Source organism: Helianthus annuus, chromosome 14, assembly GCF_002127325.2.
Source record: "Helianthus annuus cultivar XRQ/B chromosome 14, HanXRQr2.0-SUNRISE, whole genome shotgun sequence".
Lineage (NCBI taxonomy): Eukaryota > Viridiplantae > Streptophyta > Magnoliopsida > Asterales > Asteraceae > Helianthus > Helianthus annuus.
In genome coordinates, this window is record NC_035446.2 from 85,584,406 (window position 1) to 85,610,845 (window position 26,440).

A 26,440-nucleotide genomic window follows, 5' to 3' on the forward strand; every position below is an offset into this window, starting at 1 on the left:
CTGAAGATTTTTGAAGCAATCAATTTCAAGGATCATAGGTTTAGTTGTCAAAGTGTAAGGGTTGTTCAGTATAATCAGAATAGTCAAGGATCATACCTGAGGATCCAAGTTAGGATCCTAACCTTTAATCAAGATAACCAAAAGTGAAATTCTAACGGATAATAAGGATTAAGGATCCTTATTTGTTTAACTTCGAGAACCTGAAAAACGGAACATAACTTGGGACTAAGCCAATGTAAAAGATAAATTAATAACTGGGGACATGCCCAAAGGATAACTGGGGATGATCCCAAAGGATCACTGGGGACAAGCCCAAAGGATAACTGGGGACAAGCCCAAAGGATCGTATGTAAACTGGAGTATGGCCCTTACTGGCGACTATCCAAACTTAGTGACATGAAAATGTCAAAACCTTAGCTAACGTGAAAACGTTAGAAACCTTAGGAACGGATGTATGGTACGTCTACCATTATACGTAGGATCCTGGGTATAGCCAGTACGATGAGGTTGTCAGCCCCGGAAGTGGGTACTGGTCCCAAAGACGTGAACTATATCAGGATCATCGTGCGCTGCTGGCGGAAACTGGGGATAATCCCAAGGATAACTGGGGTTGAACCCAAGGATCTGCGTTGCTTTTGAAGATCTCTGACGATATGCTGTAGATACCTGAACTATCATAACTCAAATGGTTCGTGAGAAGAGGATGAAGGATACAGGATCCTTATCCTTTGGTAAAAAGTAAGGAAATGTAATAGTTTTAAGATAAGGACATTACCAGAGTAAGGATCACTGACATCACCGGGATCCTTCGAGGATACTTCAATGTAAGGATCACATGCTTGAAGGATCATGTTCACATAAAGTACTTCTTTAAGTGAACAGCATTCCAGGCTCTTGGTAACAAATTTCCTTCCATGGTTAGCAATCTGTATGCCCCCTTTCCTGCTTCAGCTTCAATCAAGTAAGGACCTTCCCACTTTGGTGCTAACTTCCCGTCAGCAGGATTGATAGTGTTTTGGAATGCTTTTCTCAACACCATATCTCCGACTTGGAACTTCCTTATCCTAACATTTTTGTTGTAAGCACCAGCCATTCTTTGTTGGTAGCTTGCCATCCTTATCCTAGCCAGATCCCCGATTTCCTCAATAGTATCCAAATCCTGAGCCAGGATTGTAGCATTCTCTTCAGGATCACGAGCACTTGTTCTAGCAGTTGGGATCACCATCTCTGTTGGGATCACTGCTTCTGCCCCAAATACTAAAGAGAAAGGTGTTTGACTAGTGGCATTCTTGGGAGTTGTCCTATCAGCCCATAGCACATAAGGTAACTCCTCTGCCCATTTCCCCTTCTTGGATCCTAGCTTCTTCTTCAGATTGTTGCTGATGATCTTGTTGGATGATTCTGCTTGACCATTGGCTTGTGGATGAACTGGTATTGATGTTATCATCTTAATTCCCCAACTGTCACAAAAGTTAGTGGTTCTGCTTCCAATGAATTGGGAACCATTATCACATACAATTTCAGAGGGAATGCCAAATCTAGTTATAATGTTTCTTTTGATAAAGGATATAACTTCTTTTTCTCTGACTTGAGCAAAAGCTTCAGCTTCTATCCACTTAGAGAAGTAGTCAGTCATGGCAAGCATAAATACTTTTCCACCAGGTGCTTTAGGGAGCTTGCCAACTATATCCCTCCCCCATCTCATGAATGGCCAAGAGGATGGTATAGGATGTAGCAATTCGGCTGGTTGATGGAGGATATTGCTGTGTCTTTGACAAGGATCACATTTTTTAGCATATTCTACAGCATCCCTTTTCATAGTTGGCCAGTAGTATCCTGTTCTAAGGATCCTTGAGAATAATGCTCTGCCCCCAGTGTGGTTTCCACAATCTCCTTCATGGAAGTCTCTCAACACTTCTTCAATTTCAGGATCCTCGATACATCTTAAATATGGTCCTGCAAGAGATCGCTTATATAATACTGTTTTGGTCAAAAATCACACAAGGATAATGTAACCAAACTTTATGTAAACGGGGTATGATGCTTGGTTAATTACAAAAGTAAAGGATCACTTTTATGAGAAATATGCAAAGACACAATGATTTATACGAGGAAAAAGCCCTTGATCAATGTATGATCTCCGGCATAAAAAACCTCGGGTGACGGCAACTACCGATCACCAACTTCAATATAAGAAAAATATAGTTTCGAGTGTCTAAGCGTGTGAGAATTGTGTTGTGTGTCGTCGTGTGTTCTTCCAAATGAGGAAGAGTGGTATTTATACAAGTGTAGGTGACCTATTTTAGGTAAAAAGACTAATAATCAGCTCATTACCCCTTTAGAAATAAAAGACAATCTAGCCTAAATTGCCGCCCATAAATCAAGCTAAGTTTCCATATTCTTTGCAACGTCTATCTTCGATTAAGCTCATGCTATAATTGTGAAGACGCGTCCCTTGATTATGATGCTAAGAGCGTATCCTGCTAGATGTTCCTGCAAAATAACATTGTTTTAAACGAAGGTAACTGTTAGCATGAGGATCCTTTGATGGTCCATGATCCTGATCCTGAAGTCCTGCTGAGGATCACTGTCTGCCAAAGAAACAAGGATCACTGGTTAGGATCACGTATAAGGATCACGTATAATAAAAATCCAGCCCTAACAATTGCCCCCAAAATATAAGGAGTTTATTGTAAATTAATGAGTTATATTTTGCTCTGATCTTATCTTCAACGGACTACTCGGATAACTAGCCGTTATAAGCGGACTAGCCATTGTGATCATTACGTCAATGAAGTGACATCCCTGCAAATCATGATTATAAATAGGAGATAGGGTTGGGATCACTCTGCATTTAAATTCGATATAACTTCCCTTTATAATTTCTACCGAAGATCGATCAGGTATTCTCTTTTCTTTTTCATTCTTCCTCCTATTACTCTGTTTTTCTGCTCCCTGTTTTTATTTTGCTGTGAGGATGTTGCTCCGAAACTCTCCCCATAAGGATCACGAGAAGAGCAGTCCCCTGAAAAGCCAAGGGATCATTAAGGACTCTCCTACGGAGAGATGTTGCTTTACCGATGCTCATGTTGATAGGATCCGTCACTGTTTTCCGGCGGATACCGTCTTCAAGTCTTTTACTCCCACCGCTCTGAGTGATTTCGTTTCCGACGCCTGGGTGGCCTTTCCTGCAACTCCGTTTACCATAGGATATTCATACCCTTTTCCAGCCTTCACCCAGTCCTTCTTTTCTCTGACCGGTATGTCCTATATCCAGGCCATGCCGATGATCTGGAGGGTTCTGTGTACCCTTGAGAGGATCATCGAGCAGGAGGGGATTGACTTAGGGATGCCGGAGCTGGCCGAGTTATATGATCTTACCACATTTGGTTCCTGTCGATACTTGTTGAAACGGAAAGCTGGAGAGGATCACCCTGTTTTTAAGGTCACAAAAAATGATACCAACTGGAAGCGACGATTCTTCTTTGTTAGGAGAGATACCATCCCTAACGGGGAGGATCTGCCCAAGGAGTGGGCTACTCATGGTAGGATAGAGGATCCTCGAAGGATCACCATCAGACTTGTCTCTTATGATGAGGATCACTAATGTCTTTTTTGTCTTTTGTGTTTTTTCAGCTATATCCGTTACTCATCTCAAGTTAACTCCTGCTGCAAGAGAGAGAGTTTTAGCTTTCAAGAAGCTTGATCCTGAGACCAGAAGTTTTCAAGTCACCATCCAAGATTCACAAGAAGTATCCTCCGCATCTGCCACAATGTCAAGTAAGTATCCTTACCAAAAAGTAAGTTCTATGCAAAAGTATTAAATTAGTTAGGAGACTTATCTTGTTTTGATTGTGTAGGTGCTGGGAAATCTGCTAAGTCCGCCAAGTCTGCCTCCTTGTTTGGGGTTGATGATCTTGCCAACGTCAAGTCTTCGAAGAAGAAGACTCCTGCTGCTAGTCCCTCTGCTTCAGCTCCTAAATTACCCATTAGGGGTAAGGGAAAGAAGAGGAAGACTTCTGAGGATCTCCAAGGATTTCCCCTGATTCGTCAGCAGTTTCTTGATTCTGTCAACGAGGTTAGGATCACTGCCCCTGTTGGTTATCCTGATGGTTTTTGAGGATCACCTGTGTCTGACGTCATATCTTGTTGTTTTTGCAGAAACTTACTGAAATAGAGACTTATGTTAACCACGTTGAAGATCAGGATCGCCAAATTGCCGACCTCCAACAGATGGGTGTGCTGAAGGATCTCAAGATAGCCGATCTTGAGAAGGAGCTCCGGGCTACCAGGGATGAAGCTGTCAAAGCATTGATCAAGTTTGACTACGAGAAGCATGATATCACCCAGGATGCTAAGGTCTCTGCTGCGATAACCATGTATAAGATCCAGCTGCAAATGGCTGCAGAGGCTCAGGATCCTTCCTTTGACAAAGGTACATGGGACGTGGAAGGTTGGAAGGCAAGGCTGGCAGAGTTGGAGGATGATGATGATGCTGAGGATATCCCTATGCTTGAAGGTGGAGATGCTGGTAAGGATCAGGGTGAAGCAAGTGGAGCTGGTGGTGATGGTGCAGCGAAGGTTTGAGCTGCAAGATTGGGCAATGATGGAAACTTCTAGACATAGCCGGAGCCCAATTTTTAAATTTTGGTAGTAGTTTTTGTGGTTGATGGTCTGTAATCTTTGAACAATAGTTTTTAGGGTTAAGGATCCTGGATCCTTTGGACAATAGGTAGGATTACAAAAGGTGGAGGGATCCTCTGTTTGGGGGATGAAGCCTTTGTGATCCTGCCGCTTTTACTTTCCTGCACCTGCTAAGACCGCAAAGACAATGGACACCCTTTGCCAACCCATGTGGACGGGCCACGTTTTGCTGGTAGAAATGTGGGTTGGCAATTTTGACAACTTTTGAAGGGTTAATCCTTTCGTTAATAAATAAGTCACAAGCAATTTCAAACACCTGTTGGGCGACATTGCAACTCACCTCAAAATTTCATTGGGCCATCCTATGGTCATATAATATTTAAAACAATTTCGGTTATAATCATAGTAAAAATGGCGGCACATGTGTAGCATCACATATTCAAGTATAATATTCATATATTGGCCGACAAGCATCATTCTAGATCTATTACTATTGGACCGAATAATCATGACCATTATGAGGATTCCCTAACTTACAAAAATCAATAACCATGGCCGACCATTATTACAAGAATTATCATAACAGAATACATGCGAGCATAATATTCAAATAATCATAGTGAAACACAGAATCGACAAAACACAAAATCGACAAAGAAGACTTGCACTAACCACGATGAATCAAAGAATGTCTTGATCGATTCTTTGGGGTTCACGAAGGCTGCCGTCAATAGGGAAAGGCTCTAGGGTTTTTGTATTTGATAACTGATCCCCTAATCTAATATATATATTTTTACGCACACCAATTTGGGCCGTAACTGGGCCTCAACAAATTGACGGGTCTTTTGTTTCGTCGAGGTATTATTGGAGAAACACTTTTGTGTTTCGTCGGGCCTATTCATGTGTAAACCGTTAATGGTTTTCTACTAAGTCTCATTTTAATACATAATCACATACAAGCAATAACTACAACGCGTTTCATTATCATATAACATATACAGTTACAAGTCAACCAATTTAAGCGGTCAAATTCAGCGTGCAATAAGTGTGAAAGTGAAAGTCAGAAATTCGGGTTGTCACATGAACACGCCTAAACATTCTTCAACAGTCTCTAGCTCATCGGGATTTGAGCGTTAGTGGTTAGAAAAGGAACGAACAATTGGGAATCAGAACTGAAATGCTTGAATCCTACTGCGATTTTCCGGAATTACACACATGCAAATAGATCGGCTACCAGTACCATTTAAGACTCGGTTGCCTTAGCTCGAAATAACCGACGGGCCTGTCCTCAGATCTCTCATTTCCGCTATTTCGGTTTCAAACCATCACTTACCACCGCTTCTGGAGTATGGAAGCGATGGATTGCTGCGGAGGACGCTCAATTTAGAGGAATCACCAGTTTCGTCGGAAGCGACTATCGGAATCCTGATTCAATCAGAAGGTCCGAGATAATTGCCGGCAATGGTTGGAGGCCCGAATGCCTAATCAAACCATATTTGAGATGGATTTGAGAAATGCATGTTTATTCAGTAGATGATGGATTTGAGAAATGTGGTTTATTAACACAATGGTCAGGGCCGGCTCAAGGGGGAGTGAAATAAAGCAAGAGTTTTAGGCCTCCATTTTCCTAGGGCCTCAAGTTCTAAGAAAATATATTATATTTTGGTAATTTTAGCTTTGAAATTGTTAACATTGAGGTTTATGATCTATAATTATGCGTACACAAAGATGATATATGAATAATAGATTCATAGTAATTTTTTTCGTTTACAAAAAGGGCCCCAATTTTGCTATCCGCTTTCGGCCTAGAAAAAATTAAAAAATTTTGAACCGGCCCTGACAATGGATGGTAATTGTGTATAGGAGGGTTGGACAGTGACTAAGGATAACAAATGACGCGTGGGTTGTTTCCCAGTGGTCAAATGATGTAAAGCCAGCAATGCTTCTACTATTCATTTCATTTGCTTTATTATTAGATAGAGATAACAATACACGTCGATTCTTATGTACAGTGCCATTGGCACGTTAGGCCATGGGGTATGGGGCTTGGGTTGGGGTAAAACGCCCAAGCCACCACCCCGGGTGGGCTTGGGTTGGGATGTGGCCCCTTGGGGCTTGGCTTTCAAGCCGGGCGGGGGAGCAAGGTGACATGGCGGTTTGTGATTGGACCATTAAAACTAGCCGTTAGGCTAGCCGTTGGGGGCTACTTTTTTTTAAAAAAAAATTCCTTTATAAATACTTACCACATTTAACATTTTTCTCACACAATATCAAACACATAAAACACAATATTGCTATGAGTTCTTCAAGTTATAGTGAATCGTCATCATCATCTGACGATGGTGCGGAAATATTTCTACAAACGATCGCGGCGGTGGTGAAAGCTATCGTGGAAGACGAAGACGATGAGGAAGAGACTCAACAACCTAAATGGAGGAGAAGGTACATCGCTCGTGAATGGCACACTGCTAACGATTTGTTGGTAAGCGATTACTTCTCAGTGGAACCTAAGTATGATGAAAAAATGTTTAGGCGTCGTTTTCGTATGAGTAGAAACTTATTTTTAATAATATCTAGAGATCTTGAGGAGAAACATGTTTATTTCTAACAAAAACTCGATGTAACCGGGCAATTAGGATTTAGTACGTGGCAAAAGGCCACGGCCGCACTTAGGCAGTTAGCGTACGACAATAGTTCGGACATTATGGATGACTATTTAAAAATGTCTGCACGTGTAGCTAGAGAAACTCTTCACAACTTTTGTTCGTGTATTCTAGAACTTTATAGGAAAAGATATTTGAGAAAGCCCTCCTTCAGTGACATGCAACAAATATTGGAACATCACGCAGATTATCATGGGCTACCCGGGATGCTAGGTAGTTTAGATTGTATGAAATGGCCTTGGGAACTTTGTCCTACCCAATGGCAAGGCGCTCACACTAGTGGATTTCACGGGGTGCCAGCCATCATGCTTGAAGCAGTTGCATCCCAAGATCTTTGGATATGGCATGCGTTCTTCGGTATGCCAGGTTCACATAATGATATTACCATCATAAACCACTCGCCTCTTTTCAATGATCGGGTAAATGGTATAGGACCCAAAGGAACTTTCTTTATAAACGGGGTTGAGTACATGTACGGGTACTACCTAGTTGATGGGATTTACCCAGAGTGGGGGGTTTTCGTAAAATCGTTCACAAGACACGGTACCTCAGATCCAAAGAGATTAAAGTTTAACAGGGTCCAGATGGCTGCTCGTAAAGACGTCGAGCGAGCATTCGGTGTTTTGAAGAAAAGGTGGCGAATATTGGCAATGCCTTGTCGACTATGGGACAAGGATCAAATTGGAAACGTGATGTACACATGTATCATTCTTCACAACATGATTTTGGAGAGCGATCGTAACCTACTATGATGATGATGACCCCCAACCAGGTAACGTAACAGACGAAGATAAAGCGGCAAATGAGTTTTTAATAAAGTCAAGGGATATACATCAGAACCTTCGAGCTGATTTGGTGGAACATGTTTCAACAATTCCCGGGTTCGAAACCGACGAAGACGACGAAGAATGACTGTTTTTTATTTTGATAATTATTATGTATGTTTATGTATTTTAAAAAAAAATATGTATGTTTATTTTTTATGTAGTTATAAATAAAAATATATATAAAAAAATGTTGATGTGGCTAGGCCACGTCGTCCAACCACGCCCAACCCAAGCCCCACCATACCCCTAAAAAACTTGGCTTTGGGTTTGTAATATTCAAGATCCACATGTCACCAAATATCAAACCCAAGCCTCACCATACCCCATGGTCTTAGGTATTTACTTATGTGGACAGCTGTTGATGCTAGAGAGGCAGCAGAAGAATGAGTAGTTGCGAGATAGAGAGAGGAAGGGAGTCTCCATCAAGGCTCCGGTAACGTATTCGGGTCGTGCAGCGCATCAATAGACGGTACAGAGGACGATGATCCTCGTGGTGATGTTCGTTTCCCTGATTGTTAAAGCGGTGTTGGTTCAACCGACATCACACCGTCGACTAGGGTTCATAACTTGAGTGGAAAATAACGCTGCTATCGGTGGTGTTTGTTCAACCGATTATGGTTCGAGTGACACCACACATCGTCGGCTAGGGTTCATACATGGGTTGGCGACTGAGGTCCAAGTGATGGTTGCTCCGACGAAGGGTGAGCCTATTTGAGGCAATCCTCGATTGTTAAGGTTAGGTTCGTGTACACTTACACTATAATTCTGATTAGATGTTTAGATTAAATTATTGATTCTCAGTTTTCGTATATTTGATCTTGATAAGGGACTGTGACGGTGGTTCTCGGTGACTGGACGACTTGAACCATCAGAGGCTTAGGAACCGTTTATGTCAGTTTCTTCCGGCCTGTGTTGGATACAGTAATAAATAATTGTGTGGAAAAATGATTATTTCATTCTTGCTGCTCTCTACGAGTCGTTTCGGTAGCTGCGCTGGTGAGTTTTACAATTACTTTATTGGTTTTTTAACTTGATCTGAATTGGTCATAATTTTTTTCTAAGGTTTCTGTTTGAAAGTAACAAATTCTGTTTGTTGTTTGATGAAATTTGATTTGGTATTTTGGTCATGTGTTTTTGTATGATTAGTGATTCGTTTGCAACATGATTTTGTTTATAAGTAAACAAATTGTGTTTAGATGGGTATTTAGATGTGGGTTTAAGTTGAAAATGTGTTAAATTTTCATACAATTTGAATGCAACATGATTGTAATAGTAAATGAACATATGGATTTTTTTTTAATCTGTGGAGCAGGTGACATAAGCTGTTAGGAAATTGAGTTTTTTTGTGATCTTGTATAAGTGAAGCTGTTATGGACCATGTTTATATGTATACTATGATTGAATTTTGCAGTAGGAAAAAGGCTGTCAAAGTAAAATGGATCATGGGCTGAATGAATCGTCATATTAGTAGTACAAATTCGTCCTTCATAAGGCGATCGTTAAATCGATATGGATCTAGCCACCATGAAATTGACGACGATAGTGTCTTAGAGGCAGGAGATATTGGAGAAAGGGCACTAAGTAGTCGAAGGTATTGTGTGTGGTCGGTATAGGTTTTCTTTCGATAACCCCGTAGAAACTGTGGGTTTACCTATTCAAGAACCTTCGTTTAAAGAGTCACAGCTTCCGACCGCATCTCCTACTTCACCGGATGCAATACTACTTGGTAAAGACCAAAATTATGTGTGTTTTCTTCGCATTTTATGCTTCTCAACTTGTTGCATAATGCATATAACTCTTTAAGGTTAATTTTGGTAATTCGTGCGTCGCTATGTGCAGGAATGCAAGAAGGAGTTGCCATGGTATTTGGCATATATATCATCTCATGTTCATCTTGCTGTACTTGGCATTCTTGGGGTAATGTTCAAATTACTATTGTTAGTGGTGGATCCAGGAACTTTTTCCTATGGGTTCACTTTTTTTGTTGATCAAAGTTTCACAACCATATGTTAGGGTTTTCGGGCTAGGTCGGGTCACTTTTTTTTGGCGGCCAACTTTTTCGGTTCAGTACTTCAATCTCTTTAAATTCATAAATCATATATTGAAAATGAAACTTGAATACAGTGAAATTATTTTAAACTTTGAAAATTGAGAATAAACTAATAGGAACGATGATTTAAAGTTTTAAAGTTAAAAAAATCAAACTATTAGCACATTACACGTTAATCATCAGTCAACATCATTGTATATTTAGACATTATCATCTAAAGAAACACAATTTTTATTCCATCATCTTTTTACCATATTATAAAAAGTTTATATCTAATGATTTCACCCATCTCCTGCCCCTCTCACCTATTCTTAATTTGCGATTAGGTTGCTTTTTTTTTTACTTTGCTATTTTGTCAATGTATGGGGACTGTCGGTAAAAAAAATGGGTTTAGGAGATGATAATCAAGAATCGAACTCGGAACCTCTTGCTTAAAGAGGAGGCGCTACACCATTGAAACAACTTATATACTTTTATAATGGGTTCACCCTTAATTTATTTATGGGTTCCTTTCTATGATTTCTTTATACATTTATAAAAAAAAAAAAAAAAAAAATTCAAACCGAATGGGTTTCTGGGAACCCGATCATTAATGGTAGATCCGCCCCTGACTATTGTGCCACCTTGTATCTTCTATGAACCTGGCTATGTTCAGCATCCCACATTCTTTTCGTGAAAGTTAAACGTTTATTGAGTTCATAGATACCTGCATAGTTGTCAATAGCAATCGCTATGGTCGCTATAGCGAATCGCGTAGCGTATAGGTTAAAGGTCGCTACAGGGTATGTAGCCATAAATAGCGGGAATTCAGTTAATTTTTCCAATATAAATAACTATAAAATATAGCTACAATATAGCTGGATTTTATGTTTTTGTTAAATATACATGTAAAAATAAACTAGGGTATTTTGATATAGTATACATATCAATTTTTTTTTTAAAGTTTTTACAAATTAATATAGGATAAATTTGTCGTATATATTTTACTTTCAAAGTTAAGTATGTATATTGCTACGTACAAAGTTACTATTTACCAAAAATATTTATGTTAGATATTTGGTATACAACATAGTGGAGGGTTCAAATGAGAAGAAATATTTTGTAAGAATAAAAAAGAACAAATTTCAACCGATGAGAATGCTTTATTTTAGTTCATTTAATTTTTGTATTTAATATGAGTGTAAGGGTATATTAGTAAAATTAGATATATCATTAATAGTTAGTCTTCCTTTTTAATAGCTAACTAAATTAAATTTGCAACTTATTTTTAAAAAAATATATATCTTTTCAAAGAAGAAAAAATTAATTTAAGGTGTAGGATAAATCATGAGATGTGTAGGATGAATTACGAGTTGTGTAGGATAAATTTAAAAAACGTGTAGGATAAATTTTGATATGTCTAGGCAAAAATTTTAGTGTGGAGGATGATAATCATTATGACTAATTAATTAGTCAAAAAGAATAATAAATGAGATGAGAGAAAACTATTTAATGTTTTACAATTGTACCCTTTGTTCTTTTTATTCTCAATTTAATTTTCTTCTCAAATGAACCTCCCTCATACAACATATCAACTCTTTAGGTCAAGGAATACATATTTTCACGCACCTTAACTAGATAAGGGTCACGTCACCCTTTTTACTCTCTTTCACTTCACCTCACACCAAGAAAATGGTTTAACCCGTATTAACACCCCTTAATAGCATTCACATCTAACCCCTCATTTTTAACCTATATTACACTAAAAATCACCATCTTTTCTCTCTCATTTTTAATTAAATAATACTTTTTAATACTCTTATCATTATATTTTCTCTCTCTTCCACCCACAACCACTTTCAAAATATATTAAAAAAATTATCAATGGTGAATAACGTTCCCCTCAAATTTACAGATGAACAATAACATTTTTAACGGCAAATTTGAATCACTGACGGACCACTGGAGTATCATCGTGTAACCAGCAGAACCGTCCGATCATATTCATCTCCACTAGAGAATGCAATTAGACCAATTCAGGAGGAAACCTAATAAATATGGAAAAACCTCCCTTGTGCAACTCGAACCCAGGACCTATTGGTCCCAAAGCCTTATCACTAGGCTATAAAGTCATGAGCGAACAACAACATTTTATGTCTTCTCTACTCACAACCACTTACAACCACCTACAATCACTTTTCATAAAATAAAAACCCTTCTCACATAATTTAGGGGGTTGGATATGAATGCTCTAAATGAGTTAAAATACAAATATGTAGAATGTTGTGTGTATGTGCAAATTTCCCAATACTTGATCATCCCCCTCTCTCTCACCTAGTTAACTCCTTCACACGTGAAGCTTTTAACGTCCCTTAACACCTCATAGGAACAGTATGATGGTGTTAACGGAGGCCAACTATGATTAACGCATATCAAAGTTAGAGTATACCAGACGGCCTGTTACTCCGAATAAAATAGAATAACATGTTATGGGGTCAAAACCCTACTGGTTGTGACTTGTCCAAAACTAGCATGTCAGGTGAAAAGCTCAGCAAAGTTGTTCAGGCGTTCAGCATTACTTTGCTTGTATCCTCTCAAAACGACGAGTTATGGAAAGTTTTCAATGACGTTATAAAGGTGTTTATTATTTTGTTTCTTATTTTAATGATTGCGACTTAGATCCCCGGCAATAGCACACAACAGCTCCATCTTGGTTAGTTGTCCAGATTAAGTAGTATACGTGCACTGCAGAAATTTTCTAATTAAAAAAACTCTTAAATCCAATCATTCCTTTTATTTTATTATTGATTATTGATATATTGATTTTTTTTCTTAGAACGGTTAACTCAGACATTCACTAATCAACAACAACATACACAATAAAATCTCAACCATAGCAAATTTATTGATTGGGTTTGTGAACATGGGATATAGGCAAAGCATAAAGCTACTTTCAGGGAGAGACACCTAGTAATCTTGTTCCTAAATCTACACATTTTGTTTATTACGAAACTAAAGCCCTTAACTTCAAAGGGATATACACATTTCAAACACATTGCATCATCTGTGTAATTTTCTATATATATAGTGTTTACTTAAAAAAAAAAAAAGAACTAAATTGTATTTAATATAAAGTATTTTAGTCACTTTGTAGATTTGAAGGGTATGGATACATGCAAGTGAATGCAACATTTGTCCTACAAATTAAGCGAGTGAATGCAACATTTGTCCTACAAATTAAGCGACGAATACAAATGATGATTTTTTGTGTTTGTTCATTTAACTTAAACTATATATACAAGCACAAACACTTGTTCTTATTCATTTATTAAGAGGATAAATTGTCTGTGTTCGTTTATGATATTTGTTAATATTCAAAATGAACATATATAAACGCAAAAGAACACCAATTAGAAGCAAGTTGAATACAAGCTTAAGTAACAAACAAAAACGTAAATGATGAGCCAATTAGTATCACTAAGAACTAATAAAGTAATTTCAATAAATTGATAGACACACATAAACGAACAAACGTAAATGAATGAAACAAGCGAAGATCAAAGAACTTTCACAAACCAACAAGAAATGCATTCATGTTTATTAGTTTATCATATTTCAAGGATCGTACAAGAAAGCTTGGAGGTTGAGGGTGGATGATTCACCATCATTGAGAGCTTTTCTTGCCAACTCTCTCCATTTCTCAGCATTTCTTCTCATCTCCCTATCTTGCATCACGATTTCCACACACCTCTTGATCTCATTCCCTTCCACCATTCCATCTCTCTCCCTCCTTTTCACCTTAACACCTGTTTTCCAAACATCTTCAATCATCTTCGCGTTAGTCACTTGATCCGACCACTGTGCAAAGGCTATAGTTGGAACACCGGCAACCAGTGCTTCTATTGTCGAATTCCACCCACAATGCGTCAGGAAACACCCAATTGCTTCGTGGTTCAATACTTCAACCTGAGAACACCAACTCACTATCATTCCCTGCTTTTTAAGTTCATCTATCTTGCTCAATTTCACTAATTGGTCACCCTCTCTGATCACCCATAAAAACGGCCGCCCACTTTCAAGCAACCCAGATGCCATCTCCTCCGCCTGATCTATCGATAAAGTTGACAAGCTTCCAAATGAAGCATACACCACCGACAATTTTGGCTTCGTGCTAAGCCATTTGACATAATCTTCCTCTGGTTTTTCAAATAAGTCGCAGCTAAATGAATTGTTTGATGGGCCTCTTCCATCTAACAATTCCAATGGCATGAGGGGTCCAACCGGAAGCATCACAAGTTTTTCAATTGCTCTGATGGGCTCGAGTTCAAGTTCATCAAAAGTGTTGACAAGTATTCGTGGAGCTATCTTGACGGCATCAATATGGTCTTTTAAAATTTGTACTATAAATTGTTGTTCCTTAGGACAAGAAGACAACAAAATGGACGGCAGGTCGGAAGTGGTTATGGGTGGAAGCCCTGGTAAATTTATTGGAAATGTTGGGTTGTTGTTACAAGATATTAAATCTTGATAGCCGTTAAAATAGTAATAATATATATCTAAGAGAGTGGCTGGTTGGCACCAGAGGAGAGTGGACTCCAAACTATGGGCAGCAGCCACCTGTGTTGCCCATGGTACAACAGTGGTGTAGACTAAGTGGTCAAAGGGTTGGCTTGTGGCCGTTGCGGACCTAATGATTTCATCGACCGCACAAACACCATTTGTGGCAAAATCTGAGAAGAATTGTTGCAAAGTTGGTTGTTGGCCATTGTGGTGTCTGTCAAAAATTGGGGCCAAGGTAAGACCGTGATGGGTGGTTTGTGTGTCAATGCGTCGTATGGCGTAGAAGCTGGTGCAAAAGGTGACATTGACACCGAACTTAAGGAGACGGGTGGCGAAACAAAGGGATGGGTTAATGTGGCCTTGGGTTGGATAGGCTATAATCAGGACTTTGTTTTTCTGGTGGCCTTTCATTGCGCCTCAGAGGGGTGGTTGGTGGTTATTACTGAGCGGCATCATATAACTTGTATATATTAAATGTGAGATAGCTTCATGTGGAATTGTGTGGCTATGGCATCATCATAAAAGTAAATAGGCCCATAAGCAATTAATGTGGGATTGATTTCAGATTTTCAATTGTTGAAAATTGTGAACTTAATCACATGTTAGATAAAGCTTAGTTCACGTGTTACACGAATCTAAAAATGTGAAATAAAAATCTCAAACTCATGGTTTTACCATTTTTTTTAACGGCAAAATTGAATTATTGACGGACCATTGAAGTATTATCGTGCCACTGAAGTATTATCGTGCCACCGAGCTATTTCATATGAGTTTGTGATTAGAGTTTATATAAGATATATGCTAGGTTAATAATACTAACCCTAGCAATCACCTCTAATCATCTCTTAGGCCACTAAAGCCCAACACGTCTAGTACAAGCCCAAATGCGATACGAAGCCCGAAAAACAAGGTTTAATTAAATACGTAATTAAACGTTATATTATTTATAACCCGTATAAATATTAAATCCCGTTTTCGTGGATATATAATTATTCTAGATAATTATATATTTCGTTCTATTAATTGTTCGTGGTCACCAGTTAACCAAGTTAAGTGGATTTAATGTTCGTTGCCCAAGGTGTAACTCTTACGGGTCATAGCTCGGTCAGCAGCGTTGACTTATCGAACCCGTACATATAAATCCAACAATCTCCCACTTGGACGGCCTTCGATAAAATCCTCAACGCTGACAGTCAGCGGTGCTCTAGCTGCACATGGCTGCCCCCAACAAGGTATGACACTTTAAAGTCATTAACCAAAACACCTTGCAATTAGTAACAACTTACTATTGCAAGACAATAGACTAATGGTAATTGTTGTCATTCATCCTTTCTGTAAAAGACATAAATTGAATCAATGAGACATGGATTAAGTTCATTCTCACATGGTGTTCAATTATTATTGTTCTCGATCAAGAGTCAAAGTGGTCCGAACAAACACACAGTAAGTTTGGGTAAGGCCTTACACTTCACCAGTTTGAATCAACGAGGGCGCCACAATGTCTAACTGTTACATTTCATGTAAGAGTACAGAATCCCATATCGACTACATACAACTCCCACTGAACTTCAGAACTATTCCCAATTAAAGCCTTTATGACTGGCAGTTACGCGACAGCGGTTGACAGTAATCAAAGAATAATCCTTGGTAAACGGAAGTTCTAATATGTATCTCAGGTCAAAGGATACTAAATGAGTATACCAATATCAAAGCATCTTATGACTAAGATCCATGAAGATGATTTGATGCGAGTTACATCCAACGTCATTCATAATGAGGTTTGTGAATTTGGAAGTCAACTCCTTGAGTCCAAAGTCAGAATAGTCTTAATTCAGAATCGTTCCCACGAGTCTGACCGACTACGGATAGTTTAGAATGCAAGATTCACGGATTAAACGTATTAAAATCGAACACAGTTATAGGATTCAAAATTGCATTTAACTAGTAAATCAAAATTGAATTCAAAAGTATAACTGTTAAAAGTTCGTACATCCAAATACTAAATCAAAACATACTGCTAGCTAATCTAAGACCGATAGCACCCATGTGCTGATCATGCTTGTCCTGAGTCATGGGCTTAGTAAACGGGTCTGCTAGGTTTTGATCTGTGTCCACTTTGCTTATCACGATGTCTCCACGTTCCACAATTTCCCGTATGCAGTGGAACTTTCTTAGAATGTGCTTGGCCCTGTGATGAGACATGGGCTCTTTGGCTTGAGCAATAGCACCTGTGTTATCACAGAATATCTCGATGGGTTTCTTAATGCTTGGAACCACATCGAGGTCGGTTATGAATTTCTTCATCCAAGCAGCCTCCTTTGCAGCATCTGATGCGGCTATATATTCAGATTCGGTGGTTGAATCCGCCACCACACTCTGCTTGGAGCTCTTCCATGAGATAGCTCCTCCATTTAGAGTGAATACGAAACCTGATTGTGAGCGAGAATCATCTCGGTCAGTTTGAAAACTAGCATCAGTGTAACATCTTACAATGAGCTCTTCTTCTACTCCTCCAAATACTAAGAACATATCTTTAGTTCTTCTCGGATACTTCAGAATGTTCTTAACAGCAGTCCAATGGGCAATGCCAGGAGTTTGCTGATAACGACTAGTCATGCTTAAAGCATGCGAGACGTCAGGTCTAGTACATAACATAGCATACATGATAGAACCAATCGCTGAAGCATATGGAATTGCTTCCATTCGCTTAATTTCAATGTCCGTGGAAGGAGATTGCGATTTGTTCAACACAGTACCTTTAGTCATAGGAACACCTCCTTTCTTGGAGTTTTCCATCTTAAAGCGTGTCATCATTTTGTCTATGTATGTACTTTGACTTAGCCCTAGAAGCCGCTTAGATCTATCCCTATAGATCTTGATTCCTAGAATATAAGCTGCTTCTCTAAGATCTTTCATTGCGAAACAAGTTCCCAAATAGTGTTTAACTTCGTTAAGCATATGGACGCTGTTTCCAATGATCAGTATATCATCCACATACAGGATGAGGAATGATATAGTGCTCCCACTAGCTTTTCTGTAAACACAAGGCTCATCTTCATTTTTGACAAAACCAAACTCTTTGATCTTTTGGTCAAAATGAAGATTCCAGCTACGAGATGCCTGCTTGAGTCCATAAATGGACTTATTCAGCTTGCACACCCTATTAGGATATTTTGGATCAACAAAACTGTAACACCTCGAATTTTTGCGTCCAATAATATGTTAACACGTGTCATTTGATTACACGTGGCATTTATATTAAATAAAGGACAAATTTTGACAAACCTTGAAAGTATATAAATTCGAGGGTTATAAATGTCAACAAGGGTAAATATACTGTATAGTAACCCTAAATAATGCTTGAACCTTCAAACGAATAAATCATGGATCGTACGGAAGCAAAACGCGGAAGAAAGTGAGAGATTACGAGCTACAGGGGTTAACTGTGTCAACATGTTTAATTATACCTCTGAGTGGCCCTTTAACGCTCCCGAGGCTTTGTAACAGTTTTATACGCTCACTAGAACATACTGTATAAATTCCGCGAAGTTCCGTTTTGAAACGAGAAAGTTATAATCAAATTCGTATGAGAAGGGTTAAAAGCGTCAATAATGAAAGTTAAGACTTTCTGAATAATTAATAAACTAACCGGGGACTTAACAACGCGGGTAAATAACACGAGGTCCTTAGTTGTAATTAACCGAGGGCCAAACCGCAAAGTTACCCCTTCAAACCCGAAAGGTCAGGTTAATCATTACGAAAGATTTCGTTATTAATTACCAGGATTTCGTAATGATTATAAAAGATTTTAAAAACTTGAAAATCCAACCTCTCGCGACCCGCATTAAGTTTCGGGTTAAGTTGAGGCGGGCCGCGAGCCACCTCTTTTACTCGCCTGATATTTAAACCTCAGGCGACCCGCATTAAACATGCATGGAACTCCCATGCGGGCCGCGTGGGACGCCCAGATGCAGAATGTTTGTAGTTTCTTGCCTTTTGAGCATTATGAACGATCAAACACCAATAAATGAGGCATGGGCACCCTATACTTGACCCATAGCTCCAGGGGACACATGCCCATCATCCATGATCAGTTGTAGGCTGTTGTGTGTTGATCTTGAGCTTATTTTTCACTATAAATAGCCATGTTGTGGTCATAACATTCACACAACTCAAACGCTTCTATCTGATCATTCTAAGAAGCTCTCTAGCATTCTCTTCTGCTCTCTAAGCAAGATATAACTTCTGTAAGTCGTTCATACCCATTTTGGTCTTACATTTCCATAGTTCTAGCTTATAAACTCAACCGTCGTACCTAACGGTTGTCATAGCGATAAATCACAAATGGTCTAGTGAATTGTCGGATCAAAAATAGTTTTGAGTTGGTATTTATGTGGGTAATAAACCCCTAAAAGGGTTCCCTCTGATCATCACTCTAACTGTGTCAAATGTCGAGTCAAACGTGCACTTAAAAAGTCAACAGAAAGCTATTTTGCCGTTTTGTACATAATCTGTAATGTATATGTTATGAAACCTGTTTTGATAATCATAAAACATGAAAATAAGTATGTAAACTTGTTTGCGCTCGTTTGAATCGACCATTTGCTATATTGACCCGGTTCGGAGCCGAAGGTCGCAAAAGTTTGACTTTTGCATTGACTTCAGTTCTGACCCGTTTTAGTGAGGTATAGATATGCCTTAGGACTCTCTTAGGACCAGGTTACATGATGGTATAAACCTCTGTGATCGGTTCATGAGTTATCCGAGTCTTTTGCGCATTTCCGTTAATCGCCTAAAAATAGACCGTAACGCCATTTTGAAAATAAAACGAGTATTTCGGACACGTGAACGGACCAGAACCTTGCTTATTAAATTATAAGCATGTCCTTAAAGTTTCACGTCAATCCGAGGTCTAGAATGAGAGTTATGCTAAATAGCGCAATTAAAGTAAACTTTTGTAATAAACGGCGCAATTAACATAACACCTATCTAAACCAAGATTTCGTCACCAAAACTTTTACCCACTGTTATAAAATAATATTTTGGGAATTTTAGAGATTTTTAATAATTTTTACCTTGCTCATAACCTGCGGTTATGGCTACGGTTCGGTAAATACCGAATATGCCCTTTTTGGCCAAAACATGAGTTCTACAAGGTCTTTTGACCCGATTCCAGTTGCTACTGATTTTAAATAATAAATAAAGTATTTTAGACTTTATAAACTGTTCGGGAAACTCAGATTTCCTGTAGAACTCGAAAAGCCCTTTTAAAGTCTTTAAAATGACCGAAAAGCCCCTACGGGGCATAATATTAACTTAAACTCGTTACGGGCATCACGGAAGGTATCCTACTGATACCACAACCTCTTTAAGGCATATTGACTCAGGAAATAAGCGTAAGACTCTCATGGTTAACCGTTTCGCCTATTGCGCGCACGGTTCGGCTTATGAAACTAGTTCTCATAATTTAGCCGATACGGGTCAAACTATATTATTTGAACCCCAAAATCCAGAGTGTGAACCTTGAACCCATATAAAACAAGTCTCTGAACTTGTTTGGGGCAGAGTCACATTCCATTCTCGGTTTTCGCCTTTTCGCGCGATTAAACCATATTTATATTCCGGAACCAACCGGTCTAGGCTACGGCCAATATAAAGACCCGTTAGGATTCTAAGAGGTTAATTAAAACCTTCGTTCCAGATTAGGAGCCCAGTAAAAGCTATCGGTGATTTAATCGAACTAAGAAATAATACTTGCAAAGGTAAATACATTAACTTATTTCCCCTATACGGGCTTGGGTTACGGTATGTTAATACCACTTGATTGAGCATTATATTTTTCCATCGCTTAGGTGGTTAATTAAATAATATGATTGGCTCATTTAAACAGTTTTGTTTCTTAAAAGCCTTTGGGGGGTTTAATGACCATTGTCCCGGATATCCTTGGCATCATTTTACGAAATGGCCACGACCATCGACATCCCGGTGTAGGCGTACACTCGGTATATATTGTCGACATTAAATTAAAAGACGTAGCCGTTGGTTTTTATACTACGGTTTTACGCAATGTGGTGTGTCTATAAATCTTTAACCCGGCACGACCCGGGGTACTGAACGCATAAAAGAACATGTAAAACGTTCACAAGATTTTAATAATTTTCCCAAGTTATAAAAGAGTTTGTGCCTTGTGCATTCAAATCAATTTTAATAAACATTTTCAAATGTGTCAGTTGAACGTATTTACCAGTGTAAACTGACGTATTTTCCCCAAAAAGATTAAGTGCAGGTACTATACGAAATGGGCTGGCATTAGCTTCCTAAGCATCACGAATAGTCTCGCAAACTCGATGCCGTATCTGAATGAACAATATTTTATTATTATTTTGATCCGCTGTGGATATATTCGACTTCTGTAATACATTTGATATTACAACCAGAGGTTGAAGTATATATTTATCTTTAAGCTTCCGCTGTGCATTTATATAATTGTGTGGTTTGACTATATTGTTGCCAACATCGTCACGGTAATCCCCCACCGGGCCCACCGGTGAGACACGTGGAAATCGGGGTGTGACAAAAACCGTCTGGCTGAACCATATAGACATCTTCAGAGAGATGCCCATTAAGAAAAGCGGTTTTGACATCCATTTGCCATATCTCGTAGTCATAGTACGCGGCTATGGCAAGCAATATCCTGATCGATTTGATCATAGCAACGGGCGAGAAGGTTTCATCATAGTCAATACCCTGAGTTTGAGTGAAACCCTTCGTAGCTAGCCGTGCTTTAAAGGTGTGTACATTTCCATGCATATTGGTTTTTCTCTTGAAAACCCATTTGCTCCCTACTCCCGAGATTCGGGGGGTAGCTCAACCAAGTCCCAGACTTGATTATCACGCATAGATTGCATCTCAGCGTTCATGGCTTCCAGCCATTTCGCAGATTCAGGATCTGAGATAGCAGATTTGTAGTTAGTAGGTTCGTCACTAGACTCATCTACTACCAAGACTTCAGCACCTTCGAGATACCAAAGGTATCTGTCAGGTTCTTTACGAGTCCTGCTACTTCTGCGAACGCCTGTGTTCATGTCTGATTCATCAGCAACAATTTCTTGTTGTTCAGACGTTCTGACTTCATCAGCGGTTGTTGTTGGTTCTCGAATTTCTTCAAGACCAACCACATTATCTCCAGTTCCTCGATTAAGAAGTTCTTCCTCGAGAAAGTGCCCCTTCCTTTTGATGGAAATAACATTTGCATCAGGATGGTAAAAATAATATCCGCTTCTTTTATAGTATCCGATGAAAACAACCTTTTCGCCTCGAGGATCGAGCTTATCATCAGCTTCACTTGTGATGTATGCATCACATCCCCATACTTTTAGGAATTCCAAATCGGGTTTACGCCCATGCCATATCTCATATGGGGTTTTGTTTACCTTTTTAGTCGGAGCCAGATTGACAATGCGGGCGGCAGTCATAAGAGCATGACCCCAAAAGGAGTGAGGCAAGTTAGTTCTACACATCATCGATCGAACCATATTAAGTAGGGTTCGATTTCTCCTCTCGCTCACGCCATTAAGTTGGGGTGTGCCAGGTGGAGTGGGTTCTGAAATTATTCCACACTCTTTGAGATGATTGAGGAACTCTAAGCTGAGGTATTCGCCACCTCGATCTGATCGAAGTATTTTTATCTTTCTATTAAGTTGGTTTTCTACTTCGTTTTGAAACTCTTTGAACTTTTCAAAAGTTTCATGCTTATGCTTCATAAGATAGACATAAGCACATCGACTATAATCGTCGATGAAAGTAACGAAGTATCTTTCATGGTTTCTTGTCATGGTTCTGAAAGGGCCACATACATCAGTGTGAATGAGTCCTAGCAGACCATTAGCCCGTTCACCAACACCAGTGAAGGGACGCTTTGTGAGTTTGCCAGCTAAGCAAGATTCGCAATCATTAAAGGAGTCCTGTGCAGTGGATTCAAGAATCCCCTCGGATTGGAGCCATTTTATGCGTGCCTTACTTATGTGGCCAAGTCTACAATGCCATAGAAAGGTTTCATTAATACCAACTTTGTTACGCTTAGAAAGATGATATATGTTATTACATGTTTGAACATCAATCTCATAAATACCGTTTCGAGGTTTAGCCTCAAAATAAAAGACATCATTCAAGTAGGCAGAAATAGAAATACCATTAAAAACGTACTTGAAACCATGTTCAAACAAAAGGGAAACTGAAATAATGTTTCTGGTTATACCAGGTGCAAACAAACAATCGTTTAAATTAACTACAAGGCCAGAAGGACATGAAAAATGAAATGTGCCGGTTGCAAGAACGGGCACTCTTTTCCCATCACCAACGATGAGTTCCATGTCGCCTTGTTTCAGCTTCCTCCACTTTTCAGGCTCCTGCAAAACGTTAGTGATGTGGTAACCACACCCGGTATCAAATACCCATGTGTTGCTAGAGACAGTAAAAAGCTCAATAACATAAATGAGAATACCTAAAGAAGTGCCAATGTTATTGGCCTTGTTCGCCTTCAGCTTGGCTAGATACTGGCAGTTCCTTTTCCAGTGCCCCATTTGGTTGCATTCAAAGCACTGACGCTCCTGGGGAGGGTGTGGTTTAGCAACCTGCTTGTTGTTGGTGGCAGATTTGGCAGCAACAACAGTCATTTTCTTGCCTTTGCTGTTATGAGCCCTTTTCTTGTAGTTGGGCTTCTTAACACCACCAGACTTGACCATCAGAACATGGTTGGTTTTATGTGGAATGTTCATCTCGGCCGTTTTGAGCATACCATGTAGCTCAGGCACAGTCTTCACCCAAGCATTCATATTATAGTTCATAATGAACTGGTCATACGAGCTAGGGAGAGAGTTCAAGATGAAGTCCGCTGCCATTTCATCTTGCAGGGGATAACCAAGTTTGTTCATCTGGTCAATGTACCCTTTCATCTTAAGCACATGAGTACTGACACACGATCCTTCTTGCATTTTACAGCTTATGAGCTGCTTCATGGTGTCATATCGCTCCTGTCGGGCTTGTTTCTGAAACATGCCTTTCAGTTGCTGGATCATGTCATAAGCATCTTTATCTTCCATGTTCTTCTGAAGTTCAGGAGACATGGTGGCTTGCATAAGGCAGGCTACCTCAATGGCATCCTCGTTATGCTTTTCTAGTGCCTTACGAGCAGCAGTAGTGTTACTTTCAGGCTCGGTAGGGACTGGGCCATCTAAGATATAGAGCTTTTTCGCCATCTTGAGAACTATTCTCAGATTGCGGTGCCATTCGAGAAAGTTGGTGTTATTAAGTTTTTCCTTTTCAAGTATAGACTTAAGTTTTTCCTTTTCATATGATTAACACATCACATAACGATGAGACTAATCCGTTCGATATTTGCGAAGTACCCGCACTGTAACGCGTGCGAGTCTTATTACTAGTTTTAAATGAAATGTAAAGGGAAACGCACACACACTATATTATAGTACGTACAAGAAGGATAAAGGGGTAATTTTACATAAACTTAAATGTTTAAGTATTTACAATTTTAAAACCTTTAGTACAAGATATTAGAACATATTGTTCACTTTTAAACCAACTATCTCTATGATTTTTAAACATGCATAACTGTTTCATACTTTTATAAGCAAAAAAATTACACCAATAAAATAGTATTTTGTTCTCTTTTATTTGAGTATTGTATTGATGTAGGTTTTTTATTTAAAAAGATTAATATGTAACATGATTACAAGCTTCTATGTTTTCCTGCCACATCATGCGGATACCTCTCTGGTGTGTGTGTGTGTGTAGGGGGGGGGGGTAATTTGAACACCGAGTGTAACAAACAATATTTTTTTTTGTTAACATAGAGTTTTTATGAAAACATTTTAAATAATTTTGTAGGTAATTATTACACATGTGTAACAAAATGTTACTGTACGTGGAATTTGTATAACATTTAAACATCGACATTTAATACACATGTGTAACAAATGCCTACAAAAATATTTTTTAATAATTATAATGTGATATATTACAAAAATAAAAATATTGATTGTCTGATAACTCTTTCATCGACTTTCTTAACTCAAGTAGGTTCAAATTATACTACATATATTTAATGAGAAATATTATAAAAAAACCAACATACTTTTTATTTTCTCTTAAAAGTCCCCCAAAATTTTTTTTAAAACCAACATAGTTTCTGTTTTTTTTTCTCATAAAAGTCGCTTAACAATTTTTTGAACATTAAACTCCCTTCACATGTTAAATTTAAATAAAATTATGACAAAGATAATTTAAACAACTTGGAACCGTTAGAGGTGTCCGGTTCTTTTTGGTTTATTCAATTATTTGGTTACTTTTATTCGGTTTGAAATTTTTTTGGTTAAACTAATAATCGAACAAAACTAAACGGAATTTAAGTACTTCAAAACAGAATCACAAACCGCATTCAAATTTGGTTTGGTTTTCGGTTTCAATCAAATACAATGAATTCACATAATTAGGTTTATTCGACTAAATATAAAGTATGGTTTAGTTTGGCTACTCGGTTTATTGGGCAACATAGAAACCAAATTCTTGATATTCGGTTTGTGTTTAACGTCTTTTTGTTTAATTTTCACTTTTTAATGTTTTTGGTTATGTAGCAATAACCTATGAATTTTCAAACATATGTTAGGTTGAAACGTAACTTTATGTAGCAAGTTTTAAAAAATCTTTTGTTATATTTTTGTTCAAATTAACACGTAATATTTTATAAATAAACAATAATATTTTCTCTTTCATCTATTCATAATCATTCAAAATCATTCGATATAATATAACTAATACACTCACAGATATATAAATATATTACGGATTCATTCTGAATGGTTTTAGATACCCTAAAATTTGGGTTTTCAGAGTTGGCGACTACACCTAAAAGCAAAACTAATAAATGTGTCTTTTCTTCATGGATCGCAATATTTGCAAACAAAATCTTGCATTTTCAAAATGAAGAAAATAAAATGTTTTGATTCGCATGGAAGTGTGTTCAAACATCATCAGATTGGGGTGTCGAACGAGGGTGTCGAACGAAAATAAACAAGTTCTATAGTAAGGGTGAGCGGGGCACCAGCGGCGATGGTGTGTGATAGGTTTACGGAGAAAACCTACAAACTCCCAAGAACACAAGAGAAGAAGAGAGACATAAATTAAAGTTTCTTTTAATAATTTTCTCCTTAACTTTCAAATCAACATACACAATCTTAAATATGCAAAAGGAAAACTACTTTAACCAAAATATAGGAGTCATGCATGCACTATTAACTAAACATGGATGCCTGATGTGCACAAAATGCAACATATAAATTACATCAATTGTGGCATAAAACTAACCCTTTTTTAGTATTAATGTTGGAAAAAGTGTGCTTTTGTCTTCCTTTTGTATTTTCAGGATTAAATGAGCTCAAATAAACAAAAGAAGCAAAAAGGCAGCTAAATCTAACATAAATACAAGAAAAGGAACAAACGTGGCATGCCCGGCCTCCCAACAGCATCTTCCCAAGCATAACAAGGAAACAGAGGGCTGAACACGCCCCGTGCTCAATGAGCACGGGGGCGTGCCCAAGTGTCAGCAGAAAAGACAAAGTTGTAGAGGCTTCCATCGCCCACCACGGGGCCGTGCTCAGCGGACACGGGGCCGTGGTCAACTATAAGATTCGCGGAATCCAGGC

At 38.5% G+C, this 26,440-nt stretch overlaps 1 protein-coding gene and 1 long non-coding RNA gene across 2 annotated transcripts; one reads left to right on the top strand and one right to left on the bottom strand.

Moving 5' to 3' along the window:
- The first annotated feature begins 8,489 nt into the window (after positions 1-8,489).
- On the top strand, positions 8,490-10,273 carry LOC110908564. Its single transcript, XR_002574718.2, has 4 exons — positions 8,490-8,869; positions 8,961-9,130; positions 9,546-9,860; positions 9,974-10,273. It is a non-coding gene; the product is annotated as an uncharacterized LOC110908564 (long non-coding RNA).
- Positions 10,274-13,635: 3,362 nt separating this feature from the next.
- LOC110908565 (UDP-glycosyltransferase 75C1) lies at positions 13,636-15,206 on the bottom strand. The gene has a single exon (XM_022153509.2). The coding sequence runs from the start codon at positions 15,132-15,134 to the stop codon at positions 13,779-13,781; it is 1,356 nt and encodes a 451-aa protein (XP_022009201.1). The 5' UTR covers positions 15,135-15,206; the 3' UTR covers positions 13,636-13,778.
- Between the last annotated feature and the right edge of the window lie 11,234 nt (positions 15,207-26,440).

What these genes read in the sequence shown, in the direction of transcription:
- LOC110908565 (XM_022153509.2), bottom strand. Translation starts at nt 15,134, where the DNA reads ATGAAAGGCCACCAGAAAAACAAAGTCCTGATTATAGCCTATCCAACC.